We start from the raw sequence: 19,840 nt of genomic DNA on the forward strand, positions 1-19,840 counted from the left end.
TCCAGGTGTTCCACAGTCGACTTTTTTAAGGGAAGAAAGTGGAAATGATCAGGCAGCTCAGCAAATACATATTCCCCAGGAACATTTTATCCAGAAGATCCGGAACGTCTCTTATCGAACCTACATATCAGAGAGCTGCGGGGCTCCTGTTCACAGCTTTTACATGTAATAGTGACCTTGCTGTGTTTGGCTTAGGAGTAGCGCGGTAGGACGCCAGACTTCCAGAAATGTTGTCCTCACGGTGGTTGTTGTTGTAGGTTGATTCTAAATTGCCATCCAGAGAAATCCAAATTTTCAGTTATTGAAACAAAAAATACACTAAGCTAGCTGGAGAGCGTGTGAAGGAAGTGGACGTGTCTCCGTGTCTGTCTGGTACACCCCGCTCGGGCCCGGCATCGGGGCGCACTGACCGGTGACGACGTCGTCAGATCTCATCTCAGTGCCTGTCTGCCTTTTTTCTCTTTTTCTTCATCTTTCCTCTATAGAGTGAAAGTAGCAGCAGTAGCAACATCTCCACCATGTTGGTGACACACGATTACACGGCAGTGAAGGAGGATGAGATAAACGTCTATCAAGGAGAGGTCGTTCAAATTCTGGCCAGCAACCAGCAGAACATGTTTCTGGTGTTCCGTGCCGCCACTGACCAGTGCCCCGCAGCCGAGGGCTGGATCCCGGGCTTCGTCCTGGGCCACACCAGCGCAGTCATCATGGAGAACCCCGACGGGACCCTCAAGTGAGTGGCAGGGAGGCCAGCCCTGGGGCAGCCCAGGGGAAGGGGTCGCGCTTGGAGCGTAGACTCTGAGAAGAGGAAATACGTTGGAGGGAAAATCGTGCCTGTGTCTTCATCCAAGTCCACTGCTAAGAAAAGACGTGCCCCCAAAGTGAAGGTGGAGGGGCCTTCCGTCCCTCAGATGTGCCCTAACGGGTTCTTTCAGTAGCTCCGATTATTAACACCCGGCCTTCTCAGGTCATAAAGTAGTCCCAGAAGGTCTTGGTGGGAGAGGATTTTCTAAGGACCTCTGACTAATGTCAGGTGAGCTGGGGAGCTATGCATTCTCTAGGCTGCAGGGAAGGGCCCCGTGGTGCTTAACAGTCACTCATTAGGTACTGGACAGTTTACTCACTCAAGGAACTGGAAACCAGTTTTGCTGCATTAAACAGTATTTTTTAAAAAAAACCGAATCAGAATCAGAGCTGGCTTTTTAAACTTTATTCTGACTCTCCCTTAAGTGCTTGCTGTGGTAGAAGCCAACGAAAATGGTTCCTAAGATTAGAAATGTAAGGAAACAGCCAGGTGTGGTGGTGCACGCTTGTAATCCCCGCGCTTGGGAGGCGGAGACAGGAGGATCGTGCAGGTTCGAAGCCAGCCGCACGCACTGGCTTAGGAGACCCTGTTTCCAAATAAAAATATAAAACAGGTCTGGGGGTGTAGCCCGGAGGTAGAAGGGCTTCCAGGAACCCCAGTACCACCAAAATAAATAAATTAATTAATTAATTAATTAATTAATAAGAAATGTAAAGACACTTTGTGACTTTTGACATTTCCAAAAGACTGACATGAAGGCTCAGTGCAGCCTTAAAGTTCTGTTTAGTTCCTCTTCACACGCATCACGCCCTCGGCCGTGTGTGCCCCGAGTACAGGCTGCCCGGCTCCTCCACAGCCTGGGGGTTTAGGGCACGCCCATCTGGTACGTGCAGAGCCCTCCATGACGGTCCCTTGTTCTCTCTCTCCCTGATGTGCTGAGGATTCATTCTAGTGTGTGAAATTGGCTCACCTAGTTATGGAGACTGGCAAGTCCAGTTGCAAGTTGTAAAGTCTAACGGGACTGCTGGAGGCTCCTCTTGCTGGGCAGGCCGGACTCGTATTCATCATTCCAATCAATGACCTGTGGGGGTTAAGGAAAGCAATCTGCTTAACCATCTCATTTGGAAATACTTCGAATTTTTTTTACCAAATATCTGGGCGCCCTATGGTCCAGTCAAGTTCACACACACACACACACACACACACACACACCATGGGTACCTTTATATTTTAATCCTAAACTTGGTTTAAGAAATTTAGCTTTTATCTTCTGTTTCTCAGGCACCAGAAGAAAGTTCTGTTTAGCAGAGATCCCGTCACTGAAGGACTCCCAGCCACCCCACACACGAGTTGAACATTCAGCTTTTCTCTCCTGTGCTCAGGTATCGTCTGCGGAACTTTGGAAAGCATAATAGTGAACGAGTGTTCTTTTCCTCCCTAGGAAGTCAACATCTTGGCACACAGCACTCCGTTTAAGGAAAAAATCTGAGAAAAAAGATAAAGACGGCAAAAGGGAAGGCAAGTTAGAGAACGGTTATCGGAAATCACGGGAAGGACTCAGCAACAAGGTATCCGTGAAGGTAAGTATGGGGACGCCGGGGCCGGGAAGGGAGACCTTCTGCAGACCCAGAGCTGGGGCTCGCTCAGGAGCAGCACCCAGGGACTCATTAACAGGCTTGCCAGGGATGGTGCTGGCTGGCACAGAGATGCCCGTGTCATGTCAGGAACCAGGCCTCCACCTGTGCAGCCACCAGGTGCACACATCACTGCAGAGAACACAGTTAAGTTCCCAGATGAAGCGCAGAGACCAGATTCTCAGAAACAGATGGAGGGCAAAGAAGCGGTAGCTCTGGCTTCCTCGTTCCTCCTCAGCCAGAGGAAAAGTGACCAGAGATGGCCACAGGTTATGTGGCTTTAACAGTTTCCCTCAGTGGCCTCAGTCAGCTTTAATTCTCTTGAAACCTGTGTAAGTTTTACCTGGGAAAGAGAAAAGATTGTTCCCTTAAAAGGGACCCGAGCTCCTGGGGGCAGGACCCTGGCCCTTGTGCATTAGGAGGACCCAGGGACCAGCTGGACTCTGCCCATAGGGTGAGACACAAGGACATCTCTAAGTTTAAGTATCATGTTTGTATTTGTGGGTGGGGGGAATAAAACTCACTCAGGTTGGTGTGATGTTAAGCTTTCGAGCGTATTAAACGCCATTCAGTGGTGGTCTCTTTAGCTCCACATCCAGCAAGCAAGTCAGGGTCATCTTCCAACAAAGAGGGTAGCCTGGGATCTACCTGGAAGTAGACGTGCTTTGGTTAACACTTATCTGCCTTCTCCATTCCAGCTTCTCAATCCCAGTTACGTCTATGACGGTGAGTTCCGCCATCTTGCCTCTCGTCTTGGAGAGCACAGATCTGAGGGGTGGCACTTCAGATCACACAGGCAGCTCCAGGAAAGGAGTCCCCTGTGGCGCTCTGGGCTTGGGCGGACTAGTCAGGGGCACGCGGAGCAGGGGGGGGGGTGTAGGAGAGTAGCCCGGGTGCCTGGCGTTGACTCACCCCTTTCCTCCTCAGTTCCCCCAGAATTCGTCATCCCATTGAGTGAGGTCACTTGTGAGACAGGGGAGACCGTTGTTCTGAGATGTCGTGTCTGTGGCCGCCCCCGGGCCTCCATCACCTGGAAGGGCCCTGAACACAACACCTTGAGCAACGATGGCCACTACAGCATCTCCTACAGGTGAGCCCCGCGGCAGGGCTCACACGGTGGCGGACATCCATCTGTCAGTCTCCTCCAGCACTCTGCCTGTCCCCCAGAGCACATCATACCCGGCACACAGGCCGAGCCGCTGAGAGCCCCCATGAGCACTTGCGCTCCCAATGCCTGTGGTCCCAGGGCACACACAGGGTAGCCGGCGCCCAGGGTGCCGAGCCTTTCTGACGCCCAGTGTGTTGTGTGTGTGCAGTGAGCTGGGGGAGGCAGCTCTGAAGATAGTCGGCGTGACCACGGAAGACGACGGCATCTACACCTGCATCGCTGTGAACGACATGGGCTCGGCGTCGTCTTCGGCCAGCCTGAGGGTTCTAGGTAAGCCACAGAAGTCGCGGGTGGAGCTTTTCAAACGAGGTGCAGATAGCAGAGCGCAGGCTGGGACGTCCCAGGGAAAGTGCCTGCGGCACCCCCAGGAGCGTGGGGGAGCCCCTGGGACGTGGGGTCCTGGGCCGCCGGTGTCCACTGAGGAAGCGAGGCACCTCTGTGCTCCTAGCACTAGTGTGGGTTCTTCAGTCCAGTTTCCATCTGAGGCTCTAGTCTCAGTTGGTGTCGTGAAATATATAAGTAAAAAGGAGGGGGGCGTCATGGTGGAGCCCAGGCCTGTCTGAGATCCCACAACGGTTTACAGGGGCGCAGCCTCCCCATCCCTTCCGTGAGGACCGGCTCAGTACAGCAAAGAGGGTGTCCCCATAGGACCTGCCCACCCTGGTCTGAAGTCTCCGTGCTCCCCACAGCCCAGCCAGACCTTGTGCTCTCCCTCAGCTAAACTGTAGGCTTCTTAGGCAGAATCTTTTTTTTTTTTTTTTTTTTTTTTTTTGCCATACTGGGGATTGAACCCAGGGACATTCCACCTCCGAGCTCTACCCCCAGCCCTATTTTTTTTATTCTTTATTGAAACAGGGTCTCACTAAGCTGCAGAGGGCCTCACTAAGTAGCTGAGGCTGGCTGTGAACCTGCGATCCTCCTGTCTCGGCCTCCCAAGCACCGGGATTACAATTGTGTACCACCACGCCCAGTTGCTTGGGCAGAACCTATCACAAGTCTAGTTAAGAAATTTCCTGTGATTCCACTTGACCTAAGAAGATTCTCTGACAGCCACAGATGCTGGCTGGTCTCTACCTGCCCCTCCCTGGAAGACCAGCTGTGCAGCCCAGAGTGGCTAAGAGTTCACAGCCACCCTTGTGCGTTCCGGCAGAGGAAGCTGCCTCCACTAAGGAAAATAATAATCTCACCCGAACTGATTGGAGCTCTGAGCGCTCTGTGTGGACAGTAAGCAGGATTTGTCTACAGACTTTCAACCCCTACTTATTTTTATTGGTGTACTTTTTTTTTCCATACTGGGGATGGAACCCAGGGTCCTTGTACCTCCGAGCTACACCCCAGCCCTATTTTTTAGTGTTTTTAATTTTTCAAACAGGGTCTCACTAAGTTGCAAAGGGTCTCACTAAATAGCCAAGGCTGTCCATAAGCCACGATCCTCTGGTCTCCGCTTCCTGAATGCTGGGATTACAAGTGTGCGCCACCATGCCCGGCACTTGGTACACTTTTTATTTGTAATCACACCTCAGGATGAAGTTCAGAGCAGCAGAGATGCGTGCACACGATCCTCGTGAGCCTCTCCCCGCTCCCCACTCTCACCCTCCCCGCGCAGAATGTTGCTATTGGCATTGATAAGCTTGTGTGTGTACCTCATGCCCTTGGAAGTGTCCCCTTCCTGCTGCCTGCCTCCCTTGGGCCCTTCATCACTTCACTAGGGTCTCCCCTTCTTTGTCTCGAGTCCTCCCTTCCGCATATGAGAACATCTGACCTTTAGCTTCTTGTGACTGACTAATCTCACTTAGCATAACATAATACTCTCCAGTTCATTCCATTTTCCTGAAAGTGACATTTTTATCCCTTGTGTGTGTGTGTGTGTGTGTGTGTGTGTGTGTGTGTGTGTGTGTATTTTTTTTTGTGGTACTTGGGATGGAACCCTTCTGCCTCGGGCTACACTCCCAGACCTATTTTATATTTTATGTGGAAACAGGTCTCTTAAGCCAGCAAGACTGGCTTCGAACCTGCGCGATCCTCCTGTCTCAGCTTCCCAAATACCGGGATTACAAGCGTGCCCCACCACGCCCAGCTGAGTATTTTTAATCACTACTGAAAGCTAAGAGATGTAGATAAAGGTCTGTTCTGACCATGGAGATGTGAGCTGGAAAGTAATGGCATATAAATAATTGTTTCTATCACAGAAATTCATCTGTGCAGCCCTTTAAAGTCTTTAAAAGAATATCCTACCATCACGCAAGCCACTCCAAAGTGACCTTACTGTTTCCAAATCGCCCTCTGGTAGAAGTCATCTTATTTGCAGGCCTTGCTACTCTGATATTTGAGGTTTGGTATGTATGTACCAGTTAAGACCAGTGGCTTTTGCCTGTCTGGAGAGGTCGTTCCTGCCACACAGGCAGTGCCGCGCAAGCTGTACAGAGCGTGGGCCCAAGTTCTTTCTGGGCAAGGCTGTGTGCAGCGGCATGAGCTCGGGCAGGGGAGCTGTGGGGACACCGCAGGACGGAATTGCAACCAGGAGATCAGCCCTACAGGCACAGGACACATGCAGGCCCCACTGGAGGACAGAGGGAAGAGAGTGAGGCAGAGCCCTGGCCCCGAGAGTGGGAAAGAGGAGAGGCCACGGAGATGTAGTCTTTGCGCCGCCGCCTATTGAACTGGTTGGTGGTCAGAGAGTTGTCTATGAGCCAGGTGTGGTGGTGCATACCTATAGTCCCAGTACTAGGGAGGCTGACACAGGAGAATCTGAGGTTCGAGGCCAGCCCCAACAACTTAGCAAGACCCTCTTTCAAAGTAAAAAAGGACTAGGGGTGTAGCTTGGAGGTAGAATGTCAGACCAGAGCGCAGCGAGCCCTTGGACACCGTGTCCTTCCGTGGCTTGAAGGCGCTGGGTGTTGGGGTGCGGTTCTGGTATGTAAGCTGCAGGCTGGACCAACACGGGCTCCGTGCAGTCACGGGCCCAGAGGTGCCGCTCGCTTGCCTTGGGAAGATGGCGTCCAGCCGTGAGTGGCTCAGGGAAGGTACATGAGGTGGCCACACCCCAGGCTTGATACACAAATGGAATACATGTGCCCGGTGAGGAGCTGGCAAGAAAGCTCAGGTAAGGGCAGGGAGGAGATGATGCTCTGGCTGGACCATAGGGCCAGTGAGGGGGCAAAGGTGAGAGGGCAAAGATGAAAGGGCAAAGGAGAAAGTAAGCACGGAGAGGCCGGGCGCATCAGGCCGATTGCGGGCCTGGGGAGGTGAAGGAGCCGTGCTTTTTTTATATATAATGCTAGGTCCATTACTAAGAAGTGATTTTCAGTTGGCACTTGCATAGTCAAATCCTATCCGTGCCTGAAGAGAACGTCTGAGTTGTTAACTTTGTAAAACCCTCTGAACATTAGCTAAGTGTAGCAAACTCTTGATTTCTCAGCCGGGAAAGGAGACAAAGCCTTGAGGCCCTGTGAACAGGAGGAGCTGTCTAACGCAGCACCGCCCATTAAAACTAAACAGAAGAAGCCACACACTGCAGTTCTTGTTGTTCCCAGGAAGCTTTTGTGTGTGGCACCGGAGATCGAGCCCATTCTACCTCCAAGCCGTACCCTAGCTCTGTTTTATTTTTTGTTTTTGAAATGGGGTCCTGCTTGGTTGCTGAGTCTGTCCTCAAACCTTCAATCCTCCTGTCTCAGCCTCCCAAGAACTGGGATTACAGGCAAGCATGTACCATCACACCTGGTTTAAACATTTTTTTTAATAAGAGTAAAATTAACTTTAATAGCCTATTTTATCCAGGATCTCCGAAGTATTTGGTTTTTTTTTTGTTTGTTTGTTTGTTTGTTTGTTTGTTTTTTTGTACTGGAAATAGAACCCAGGGCATTCTACCTCTGAGCCATACCTCCAGTCCTATTTTTTATTCTTTATTTTGAAACAGGGTCTCACTGAGTTGCAGAGGCTGTCCGTGAACCATGATCTTCCCGTCTCAGCCTCCTGAATGCTGGGATTGCAAGCATGCGCCACCACACACCACTCAAAGTATTTGATTTTAAGGACACCAATATTCTATAAATTGCTCATGAGGATTTTACATTGTCTCTCCTGCTGAGTCCCAACAGCCCAGTGTAATGTCACCCTCACAGTATGTCTCTGTGCGGCTGAGCCATATTCCAGACACTCGGTGGCCTCCTGTGGCAGCCACGTCTGAGAGCGCAGGTCTGTGGCTTCTCACCAAGATCCTGCACTTACACCTCCCTCAGGAGATGCCGCTGCTCTTCTTGCAGGTCCAGGGAGTGATGGGATCATGGTGACCTGGAAGGACAACTTCGACTCCTTCTACAGTGAAGTGGCCGAGCTCGGCAGGTAGGACATCGGCCCCCAGGGCCATTTCCAAGAGAGCAGAGCGTTAGACACACACACCGGGGAGTAGACCAGTATCACTAAGTGTGGCATCTGGCCAGCAATGGAAGTTGATGTCTTATATGTGAAGAGTAACCTCTTAGACACTGGGCATTGAACAAGCTATTTTTAGCCAGGGTTCCCAGAGAGAATGAAGACCTAGTGCTATAAGCCGTCCACTGATGGAATGAACTAGCTTCCTTCCTGTGCATCTAGAACCTTCAAGAAAGTTCAGAAAAGAAGGTTGCATGTGCTTCTTGCAGGACCTAACTCTCTTGTGGAGGTCTGGTTGAGGAAGCAGAATGTGTCCTCCAAGTTTCACCTGTGTGTGGAGAGTTAAAGGAATTAATACCTTTTAGTTTGGTCAAGAGGATCCTAATATTCCCAACTAATTGTGAAGAGGTTCCAACATACAGGGGCGGCCAGGGCCAGGCTGGGTGAGCAACCACGGCAGTCAGGCGGGGCAGGTCAAAATGCAGGATTGCTGAGCCCATCCCTCTTGAAGGGCTTTCCAGGAAACTCCACCAGCAACATTCTTCTGCATTTTCTGTGGCTCCTGTCTTGTGCCTGCCAGTTACATGTCTACCAGTTACTTATTGTCGTGTAACAAGCACACCCCACTTGCTGTTACACCACCAGTGCTTGTTACTCCACAAGATGCCGTGGACTTTGCCGGTCTCTCCTGGGCTCAGCCAGCTGGCATACTTTGCCTCACCCACTTGAGGTCCTGCCAGGGACTCTGGCCTCTTTCCACATAAACATTCACCCTGAGCCTCCTGGGGAGGCATTTGAGAAGGGCGGAAGCTGCATGGCCTCTCATGACCCTGCCTCAAAAGCCAACAACAGCACTTCCTGCATATGCTGTGGGTCAAAATGAGTCCCCAAGCAGCCCAGAGACTGGGAGGGGAACAGAGGAGACACTGTCCCCCACTGGAGAAGTCGGAGCCGTGGCATCTTCAAGGCCCCGCAGCCTGCCCTCCCGGCCACAGGTTTATTCATAGTCCTGGTGTGTGCAGAACGTGCCGGCCCTCCCTCCGTCCAGGTCCCAATCCACACGGCAGCAGGCTGGGGCCTGAGGTCTAGAGTCGCCTTATCAGAATAGGTCCAGGTGCAGCCAGAGCTGCAGAGGCCCTGAGCTGCAGGACAGCCTGCCCTGTATTGTAGGCAAGCCGGGGACTGCAGGAGGGCTCCTCTCAGCACGCGGGGAGCCACCCCAGAGGCCCGAGCACTTCACCCCCAGCCTCTGCACGTGATGGTCCCAGCGGCCCGTGCAGATGAAGAGGGAAGCGCCTGGTGAGGCCCAGGCTCTCGTCTGCTACCTTCCATGGTCGGGAAGCCCATGGCCTGCCAGGCTCGGTGTGGGAAGTAGATGCCACCTCTGGGAGGCACGAGGGGCAGTTGTGTGGTGGAGAGACTCGGCTCCCTCTCTCTCTCCCTCTCTCTCTCTCTCTCAGGATTCAGATTTCATGGTGCCACCCCTCCTCGTCCTGGCCAGGAGAGCAGGGCTGTGCACAGGATTGAGCCTCATGGCCTCAGGTCTAGTCCGTAGGTGGGCAGAGGCTGTTCTCCTTGGCAAACCCCAGAGTCCTCCGAAGGTGATCTCTGCACCTTTTACAGGGGCAGATTTGCCGTCGTTAAGAAATGTGACCAGAAAGGAACCAAACGAGCGGTGGCCACGAAGTTTGTGAACAAGAAGCTGATGAAGCGGGACCAGGTCACCCACGAGCTCGGGATCCTGCAGAACCTCCAGCACCCCCTCCTCGTTGGCCTCCTCGACACCTTCGAGACCCCCACCAGCTACGTCCTGGTTTTGGAAATGTGCGTACACACTGGGCTTTCCTCTCGCCCTGCAGCCCTCAGCCTCCACTCCAGGCGCTTTTCTTGATTTGGTTTCTTCTCTAAGAAGGACAGAAACCACGTTTTTAGATCCACAGGAAAAAAAAAAATTGTGTGTGTGTGTGTGTGTGTGTGTCTGTGTCTGTGTATCTGTATGTTTTACTGGGGATTGAACGCAGGGACACACTACCACTGAGCTACATCCCCGGCCCTGGTTTTTTTTTTATTATTATTTTGAGACAGGGTCTTGCTAAGTTGCTGAGGTTTGCCTCGAACCTGTGCCCCTCCTGCTTCAGCCTCCCAAGTCCTGGGATTACAGGCCTGCGCCACTGCACCTCACAGAATCCACAGCAATTGTAAAGAATCCGTTTCCTATGAGAGAATGTCAATTGGGGCTTTCCAGTCATGGTAAAAGGAAGGGCAGTCCCCACTGTTCTGCCTAACCTGTAGGAGACATCTGCAGTTTTTAAATATTAAAAGTGAAGCTGGCATGGTGGCGCACGCTTGTAATCCCTGCACTTGGGAGGTGGAGACAGGAGGATCACTCAGGTTCGAAGCCAGCCGCACTGGCTTAAGAGACCCTGTTTCCAAATAAAAAAAATATTTAAAAAATAGGTCTGGGAGTGTAGCCCAAAAGTAGAAAGGTTTCTAGGAACCCCAGTACCACCAAATATATACATACATACATACATACATACATACATACATACATACATACAGTGAGCCGGGCATGGTGGTGCAAGCTTGTAATCCCTGCGTTTTGGGAGGCTGAGACAGGAAGATTGCACAGGTTGAAGTCAGACTCAGTTAGTTTAAGAGACACTGTTTCCAAATAAAAAATAAAATAGGTCTGGGATTATAGCCCGGAGATAGAAGGCTGCTGGGTTCCATCTCCAGTACCACCAAAAAAAAGAGTGAGGGCAGAGCCATGCATGGTGGCACATGCCTGTAATCCCAGCACTTGGGAGACTGAGACAGAAGGATCTCAGGTTATCAGCCAGCCTCAGTAACTTAGCAAGACCCTCTGCAACCTAGTAAGACCCTGTTTCAAAATCAAAGAATAAAATAGGGCTGGGGATGTAGTTCAAAGGTAGAACACCCCTGGGTTCATCCCGCAGTACCACAAAAAATAAGAAACAAAATGACTTCAGGCCTGCAAGCGTAGCTCAGTGGTGGAGACTTTGCCCAGCATGTGCAAGGCCCTTGGTTCCACACCAGCACCGCAACAAGAAAGAAAAGGAAAGAAAGAAGAAGGAAGGAAGGAAGGAAGGAAGGAAGGGAGGAAGGGAGGAAGGAAGGAAGGGAGGGAGGGAAGGAAGGGGAGGGAAGTAGAGAGTGTCCTGGCATTAGACATTGTATTGCTCTGTTGTCATGCCCTTCGCCACAGTCTCATCCAGTCTTTACATGGCCCATTTTACAGATGAAGAGACCAAGGCTTGGGAGGGGGCGCAGCCCCCTTCCTTCGTGCCGCAGATGCCTGAGCGTTACCCTGTGCCAGGCACAAGTGCCCATAGTTTGCCACGTCACCCTCCCAGTATTGGGCAGGGTTGGAATCCCTGACCGCCCCCTCCACCATCCTGTTCCCTCAAAGATCCTTCCTCACCTGCATCTTCACAGTGAGCCCTAAACCACCCTCTGTCTGGTGCAGACAGTGCGGAAGTGTGGTGGTCCAGTGCCAGAGTCCCTGTGAGACAGTCCCAGCAGGGGCAGGCGCAGGGCGCAGGCTTCTTACCAGCGGGAGGCGGTCCGGACACTGAAGGGCACCGTGACAGTGTCGCTCGCTCCCGTCCCCAGGGCTGACCAGGGTCGCCTCCTGGACTGCGTGGTGCGATGGGGAAGCCTCACTGAAGGGAAGGTCAGAGCACACCTGGGGGAGGTCCTGGAAGCCGTCCGATACCTTCACAACTGCAGGATAGCACACCTGGACCTAAAGGTTGGCAGGCCGGGCCCCGCCCAGCCACACGGCACCAGAGGCCCTTCCCGGCCAGGCTGAGAGCTTGGGGGGGGCGGTGGGGCCAGTGGGGAGCCCAGGGGGATGGGGCACTAACTCCTCCTAAGCATCACGTTCAGGGATGGACACCGTCACTAAGATAGTGGGTAAACATCTGGCTCCTCTGACCTTTCACGAGCCTTTGAGGAAGTCCCTGTGAATTCTGTGGCCAGCTCGGGAGCCCGCACTAGCCTGGGAAGGGAGGAGAGGTGCTCTTCTTGCTAGGAGAAAGGCTAAGCACCCAAAGGCTGAGCCGCCTCCACCAGGAAGGCTCCTCGGCACCGTGTTCTGCAGGGCGCAGCTCGGTGCAGGCGGCAGCAGCCCCGCTGTTCACCGCCCTCTGCACCGGCCCGTGCTGAGGGGTCTTCCTGTCGCTCCTGCGCTCTGTCGTATTGACATCAGGTGCCTCTAGCCCACCATAGATGAGTCGTCCGGGAAGTTTAAGAGCAGGGATGTTTGAAAACGACAGCCTTCTTATTCGTGTTGCAGCCTGAGAACATCCTGGTGGATCAGAGTTTAGCCAAGCCAACAATTAAATTGGCCGACTTCGGAGATGCCGTCCAGCTCAGCACGACCTACTACATCCACCAGTTGCTGGGGAACCCTGAGTTTGCGGCCCCCGAAATCATCCTCGGGAACCCTGCCTCCCTGACCTCGGACACGTGGAGTGTTGGGGTGCTCACGTACGTGCTTCTAAGCGGCGTGTCCCCCTTCCTGGACGACAGCGTGGAGGAGACCTGCCTGAACATTTGCCGATTAGACTTTAGTTTCCCAGATGACTACTTTAAAGGAGTTAGCCAGAAGGCCAAGGAGTTCGTGTGCTTCCTCCTGCAGGAGGACCCCGCCAAGCGTCCCTCGGCTGCGCTGGCCCTGCAGGAGCAGTGGCTGCAAGCCGGCACCGGCAAAGGTGCGGGCATCCTCGACACCTCCAGACTGACCTCCTTCATTGAGCGGCGCAAACACCAGAATGATGTTCGACCCATTCGTAGCATTAGAAACTTCTTACAGAGCAGGCTTCTGCCTAGAGTTTGACCTGTCTTGAAGTTCTTTCTCATTCTCTTTCACCTGCCAATCAGCTGTTAATTTGAAATTTGAAGAGGAAAAAACAAAAACAAAAAGCTAACCGAGCGGCTGCCGGTGTGTTCGTGTGACATTGTCTTCCAGGCGAGCGGCGCTTGGACACGGAGCTGCGCGCTGCACTGGGGTGGAGGACCTTCACACACTCTGCACAAGCAGAGATCGCATTGCCGTATCACAGTATTTTATTCAGGTTTCTGCAAAAAAAAAAAAAAAAAAATTAAAAGATAACTTTTTTAAACAAACACGCATAGAATTTTGCAAATTTAACATTTTCAAGATTTATTCAATGAAACAAATTGCCTATGTTCGACCACTGGCATTAACGAACAAAACAAAGATACTGTGCATCTCTGGGGGAGACGCGCCCAGGTGACGGCCACTCCCATGGTGGGCACCTGGCGCTGAGGTTTTTCTGGCCGCCTCATCTGTGTGCATCTCACCAGACGCCAGACTTGGCTTCTGAAACGTGCATTCAACCTCAAACTTTTGCATAAAATAGAATGAATCATTTTGCTCTGATGAAATGTAGGCCTTACTTGTATATAAGACTGTTCCTGCCTTCGGTCTGTCGTTTCTTCCCCTACCTTCCCCTCCTACCCCAACCCAACACCCGGGCCTTCCTCGGGGGTCCTAGGGTCTCTGCCCACCAAACGAAGACCTCGGGAGGGGCCCAGCCCCTCTGCCCCTCGCCCAGCCCCACCCTAAACCGTCAATCAGATTGTTGAGCGGTTACAGTCAGATGAAAATACTGTAAATGCACTCATTGGGGGTTTTGGGGTTTTATTTCATATCATGTGCAATGTTGTGGCTTTAACATTTTATGCAACTATTTATGAAGACTTCTGTTGTACCTGTAATAAATATATAGAAAAAGCACATCCTTCGTACAGTGCGCTTTCTGGTTGTGTGTGTGTGTTGGGGGTCGTAGCCCTGTGCCATCGGTTCAAGGAAACTTAACTCTTTGTGAAATTCGTCAGTTTTGAGGACTGTAAAAAAATGATTTCATACTCTGAATATAAAACTGGATAATAGGGTAATGTTTTAAATTTTATTATGCTATTATTCAGAATGCCAAAGTATTATTTTTTTTCCCAAAATCAGTCCGGACATTTACTACTTTTTAGAACTTTTTGACATTCAATTTTCTGTACAAAAATTGGCTGGATTTTGAGCTTTTGGTAAGAAATTAAAGCCAATTAAGCACTGGCCGCCCTGAGGCTGGTACCCAGAGCCCGTGTCACTGTGGCGGAATTACTGCTGGAATGGGGAGTCCTTTTGAAAAAAAGAGGCTGGGATTTGGGGCACGCTTGAATTTTTCTGGATGTCTTTTTAACTTTATTGTGTGAAATACACTAAATAAGAAACCAGCCTGCTTCCCAAGCCAGCCAGACATCTGGGTCTTGAGCCATAAACTGGCGTAATTAAGCTTTGCAGTTTCCGATGTATTTTATTTATTCTTTTGTTGGGTTTTTGTTTGTTTGTTTGTTCTTGTAAAATTGTACAGAAACTTTTTAAAAGAAATTGGATTCAGAACTGGATGTGTATCCGTAACCTCATAACTTTTATTTGTGTATTGTTTCCTTTATTATTTCAGTTAAATTTTTACATTATTTTGCATGTATATTTCTTTGTACAGAGACCTTACATGTTTACACAGTATGACGTGATGTAAATATTTTATTTTGCCATCAGTTATTTTAAAAAATTAAACATATTTGCCTGATCTTTGTGTTAGGCCTTTCATTTAAATTGGTCAGTATCAAGTCAAGAGAGATCTCTGAGGAAGACTGAGCAGAGTCCTCTCAAAGGTGGGAGGGGGCAGAACTTTCGGGATTGGGAACCCATGGTGCGTGGCCAGATAACGGATTTGGTTATGCGGCTGTAGACTGGCTGTGTATAACCAGAGAGCTGGCTATTTACTGCAGGGCTGTAGCGCATCCTAATTTAAGGTACCCCATTTCCTGATGAACATAGAATTTGATTAAAGGGAAAAGCCGTTTTATCTGGCCTCAGAAAAAGCAAAGTTAACATTGCCATTCAATTGGATGCACTTAGTTTCAGGCACCATCTTATGAACAAACCAGAGTCTGCACTTCCAAGACCCCAGGATTCACCCAGCTGGGGGGTGGGGGTTGCAAGCCACCGCCTGCCTCCCTGGGTTTTCTGTTGCACCTCTGCTGACCACCCCCCCCCACTGCTGACAGTAGTTACTGAGACCAATATCATCTTTATTGTTTTGGTTCTGACTTTCCTTCCAAAATGCTCACTTAAATTCAGCACATCATAACAGGTTTTCATCTGTTTGCTGAAATCTTAAACCAGTGTGAGAGAACATTTGTGCTAAGGTTTCTAGTCAGGACGTGGGAAGATGACTTCCTGAGGTGCACACCCCACCCCAGTCTCAGGGTACGACAGCCAGTGGACTCGGGAGGGAGTGGAAGTCAAGGTTGGTTCGTCCACCCCACAGCGCAGCACCAGGCCAGCTTTGCGTCCTTCCTTATAACTGGACACTTGCTGGATGAAGTAGTTACCACTGTAAGATCAGCAAAACCCATAAGCAAAAGGTACCCAGACACTTCAACTACCAAGGCCACGAAGATGATTTTCCTCCAGTGCCAAGATGCTTCATATTTTGCCTGTTTATTTTTAATTAGCTTTGTTGGTTTACTTGTACTCATCGTAAGGTTCATGGTGACACATTCATATATGCACCTAACACCACTTGATGTGTTTTCCTCCCTCCCTATATATGATGAGATTCTTAAGTGATATATTCATACATGTACATAGCATTATTTGGTCTGTTTACATGTTAATATTTATAATTCTTTTAAATCTACAGATTCTGTTTATTCCTAATGCATGTGGGGAGGGAACACCATCATGCTGTCTGCGAATGAGAACAATTTTATTCGGTCCTTTCCAATCAGTGTGCCTTTTTTTTTCTTTTTCTTGCCTTATTTCACTGGCTAGAACTTTCAATACTAAGCTGAATATAAGTGCTGAGGGAAAATATCCTTGTCTCATCTCCGATGCTGGGAGGGAAGACGTTCAGTCTTTTAAGTACAGTGTTAGCTGTGAATATGTATAGAGACTTTTTTAACAAGCTGAGGAAGTCCTTTTCCTGTTTGGGTTTTGTTTTTTAGAGTTTCATCATGAATGGATGTGGAATATTACCAATGCTATTTCTGTGTCAATTGATACGATCATATCAGTTATCTAAATTAAAATGGTTAATTTTAATTTGGCGTCCGTGGAATCAACCTCACTTGATCATGCTGTATAATTTTTGTTATATTTCTAAACTGTATTTGCTATGTTTTCTTAAGGATTTTGGTATCTATATTTGTGAGGAATACTAATCTGTAAATGTTTTTCTTTGGTGGGGTACTGTCACTGACTTGGTATCAGAGTATGACTAGCTTCATCAAATGAGTTGGGAAGTGTTTCTCCTCTGTTTTTCTAGAGAGATTGTATAGAATCGATGTTAATTCTTAATTATTTTGTAGACCTGTCCAGTGGAACAATGTGGGCCTAGAGAATTACTTATGTGCGATTTTGAATTATATTAACAATTTTCTTTATTATAGGATTACTCAGATTATCAGTTTCATGTTCGGTGACTTGTGATCATTTGTGCCCTTCAAGAAAGGTAATTAAGAGACCCTGTTTCCAAATAAAAAGTATAAAATAGGTCTGGGAGTGTAGGCCGTAAGTAAAAGGGTTTCCAGGAACCCCAGTACCACCAAAAAAAGAAAAAGAAAGAAAGGTAATTAGCCAGTCATGGTGGTGCACACTTATAATACCAGTACTTGGAAGACTGAGACAGGAGGAGAGACAGAAATTCACCTGCACCATCTTCCCATAAGCAGAAGTCCAACAGTATCAGCACTTCTGTCTGCTAGTGTTAGGGTTGCCTGACATTAGTCTCCTGCAATAGATACAAAAACAGGTGCTGATGACTGGAGCGCTCCACACATCCCCCCGTCGGGTCCTTTTTTGCTGGTCCATCTCTTGGTGAAGTCCTACTTAGCCACCAGCACTGAAAGCACTGACAGTCTACTGCTATTCCACAGTACCTGGGCCAGGATGTGCAGGAAGGGGTTTCCCAGGAAGGAAGTGAGGGGCTGCCTAGCTGCTCTTCAGGGTCACACAAGGCTCTGTGGGAGGACAGGACAGGGAGCAGGAAGGAATGGGCTCGAGTAGCCACAGAAAGAGGAAAGTTCTGAGACAACAGAGCAGCCTGGTGAAGGGAGCCGCTCCAGGCAGCGGCTGCAGCTGCATGCTGCGTCCTGGCCTCGGATGGCTCTGCCAGTGGCAAGAGGCTCGGTGAGACCAGCTTGGTTCTCCTGTCACTGGTGGTGATGGAACCTTTGTCTTCTCACATCTCTCTTTTCCACAGGCTGTTTCTTATTTACAAATTAGACATTTTTGAAAGGTTGGTTGGTTTTTGTTTGTTTGGTTTTTTTTTTTTTGCAATACTGGGGATGGAACACAGGGACATTCTACCTCTGAGCTACACCCCAGCCCTATTTTTTATTCTTCATTTTGAAAAAGCGTCTCACTAAGTTGTGGAGGGCCTCGCTAAGTAGCTGAGTCTGGCCACGAACCCAAAGGCTCCTGTCTCAGCCTCGGAAGTACTGGGATTAGAGGCCAGCACCAATACACCTGGCCCAACCTATTTTTCTTCGAGGAGACCGGAAGTGAGGGGCTGCCACCCAAGGACACAGGCTCTTCCCTAGGGGACCTCAGTCACTTTGCCTTGTATGTGGCAGGTTACAAATCATCACAAATTTGGTGGCTTAAAACAAAAGAAATTCTCTCAGTTCTGGAGGCTGACAGTCAACACTGAGCAAAACCAGGCAGCAGGGAAGGTGTCCACAGGACAGGCAGGAGAGCTGGCCTGTCCTCTTCAGTGGCCGGTGGCCGGTGCTCCTTGGCTTTGGCCACATCAATCCCATCTTCATAGCCAGCGTGTTCAAATATTCCTCTGCACCACATCAAGTCCCCCTCTGCATCCCTCTTACAAGAACACCTGTGATGGCCTCTGGGCCACCTGGATGATCCAGGATGACTCAAGATCCTTCGTCACATCTGTAGGGACTTGTCATGAAGGGCGGTACTCACGGATTCCAGTGAACAGGAGGGAGGCTCTTTCTAGCTTATAACGCCCTCTGTGCCAACAGCTCCCACCTTGGCCATCCCAGTCCCCTGTGCTTCAAGAAACTACCTAACTTTAGGTGGAAGTCCTCAACGCAACTCTCATCTACGCTCAGATGGCGACCGCTTACCCAGACGCTTGGCCAGAAGAAGCAGCCATTATCTTGTTTCTCTGCTGCCTTCTGCATTTCATCCAGCTCTGAGTCCACCTGCTCCACCACCCCTCCACCACCCACCCGCCCAGGTGCTCACGGAGGCCTCCTCGCTGGACCCCTGCCTCTGCTTCTGCGCGTCCTCCAGCCATTACCAACTGGGCTGCACATCAGCGTGGAAACCAGACCATGTGCCTCCCTGCCCAAAACATGGCTGTGCAGATGACGTCCAGCCCCTGCCATGGCCTGAGCTGGGCCCTGCAGGACAAGGCAGTGTGTGCGACTGTCCAGCACTGGCATTCTCTCCTAGCTCCTCCATTGGGACTGCTCGGCCTTGCCTGGGCCTCAAACAGGTGGCCACCTTCTCTCCTGGGCACTTACACACCAGCCCTTCTCTACTCAGACTCTCGGGACCCAGCTGCCTTTTGAGCCCAGGCCTCAGGTAAGATGTCCTCAAAGCAGAGGCCCCTGACTCTCAGGAGTGGCCACTGCCTTTGGCCTCTCGTGCCCCGTGCTTGCTCTTCCCCACGCTTCTGACTATCAGCTGCTGGGTTTATGGGTCACTCGCTGTCCCATCTAAATCACCATCTCCAGCGGGCAGGGATCACATCTGGATCTCCCAACCCAGCACTTCCTGTGCGATTAATATTCCCTGGTGACCTCTCCCTCCCTCCCTCTCTCTCCCTCCCTCCCTCCCTCCCTCCCTCCCTCCCTCCCTCCCTCCCTCTCTCTCTCTCTCTCTCTCTCTCTCTCTCTCTCTCTCTCTCTCTCTCTCTCTCGTATATCCCCAGCCTCAGTCAGCCTCCCAAGTACTGGGATCGCAGGTGTGCACCACTACGCCTGGCTGTCCCTGCTGGTTTCAAGATGTGCAAACCCTTCCTGGACACCGTGATACTCCAGGGGCCACTGCACATGTCTGTGATGGAGACATGAGAAACCGAGGAACAGCATCCAGACGTCTGGGCATTTACGCTTTAGGAACCTTCTTATAATTTCTTTCTCCTCAATTTATTTCAGCAATGTATGCCAAGTACCTGGGCATTATGGGCTGGCCCCGAAGGACTCAGAGCTGCTCTGTGGCTACATCCAGGAAGCCTGAGAAGGTGAGCACTTGCTGATGGGCACCAGGGAATCAGGTCTGGCCGTCCCACAGATAATCATTCAAATTAAGAATTGAAATTGTGCAGAAGTCATTGGTTCCCCAAAACCTAATTCTCACCAATCACTAGGGAACAGGTAGAAAACTCAGGGAGGTTTAAAAGCTCACTCCCCCAAGGGGTTAGAGTCCACTCTATTTCCAGGGATCTCCCCTTTGGGGGGTCTGCTTTGTCCCATATCTTTCCCTAACTTAAAATAAACTTTCAGCGCCGGGAGTGGTGGCGCACGCTTGTAATCCCCACGCTTGGGACGCGGAGACAGGAGGATCACGCAGGTTCGAAGCCAGCCTCAGCAACTTAGTGAGACCCTGTTTCCAAATAAAATATAAAATAGGTCTGGGAGTGTAGCCTGGAGGTAGAAGGGTTTCCAGGAACCCCAGTACCACCAAAAAAAAAAAAACTTTCATATTTCTATACTCTTCCTAGTCCTTGGACTTGATTAGTCAAAATCCACAGGACAAGAGCCCTAAAAAGAGGAAGC

General features: G+C 50.3%; 1 protein-coding gene across 1 annotated transcript in view; it reads left to right on the forward strand.

Annotated features, from left to right (window-relative positions):
- Positions 1-12,842, forward strand: part of TRIO (trio Rho guanine nucleotide exchange factor) — a gene marked incomplete at both ends in the record, with an annotated part of 341,738 nt that extends 328,896 nt beyond the window's left edge. The window contains 9 exons of the mRNA XM_080704883.1: positions 486-733; positions 2,247-2,385; positions 3,138-3,165; positions 3,367-3,529; positions 3,756-3,877; positions 7,870-7,948; positions 9,602-9,802; positions 11,615-11,753; positions 12,300-12,842. Coding sequence (XP_080561009.1) covers positions 486-733; positions 2,247-2,385; positions 3,138-3,165; positions 3,367-3,529; positions 3,756-3,877; positions 7,870-7,948; positions 9,602-9,802; positions 11,615-11,753; positions 12,300-12,842 — 1,662 coding nt within the window. The remainder of the gene's footprint in view (positions 1-485; positions 734-2,246; positions 2,386-3,137; positions 3,166-3,366; positions 3,530-3,755; positions 3,878-7,869; positions 7,949-9,601; positions 9,803-11,614; positions 11,754-12,299) is intronic.
- Positions 12,843-19,840: the final 6,998 nt, after the last annotated feature.

This window comes from Muscardinus avellanarius (genome assembly GCF_963383645.1).
Source record: "Muscardinus avellanarius genome assembly, chromosome: 1".
NCBI lineage: Eukaryota > Metazoa > Chordata > Mammalia > Rodentia > Gliridae > Muscardinus > Muscardinus avellanarius.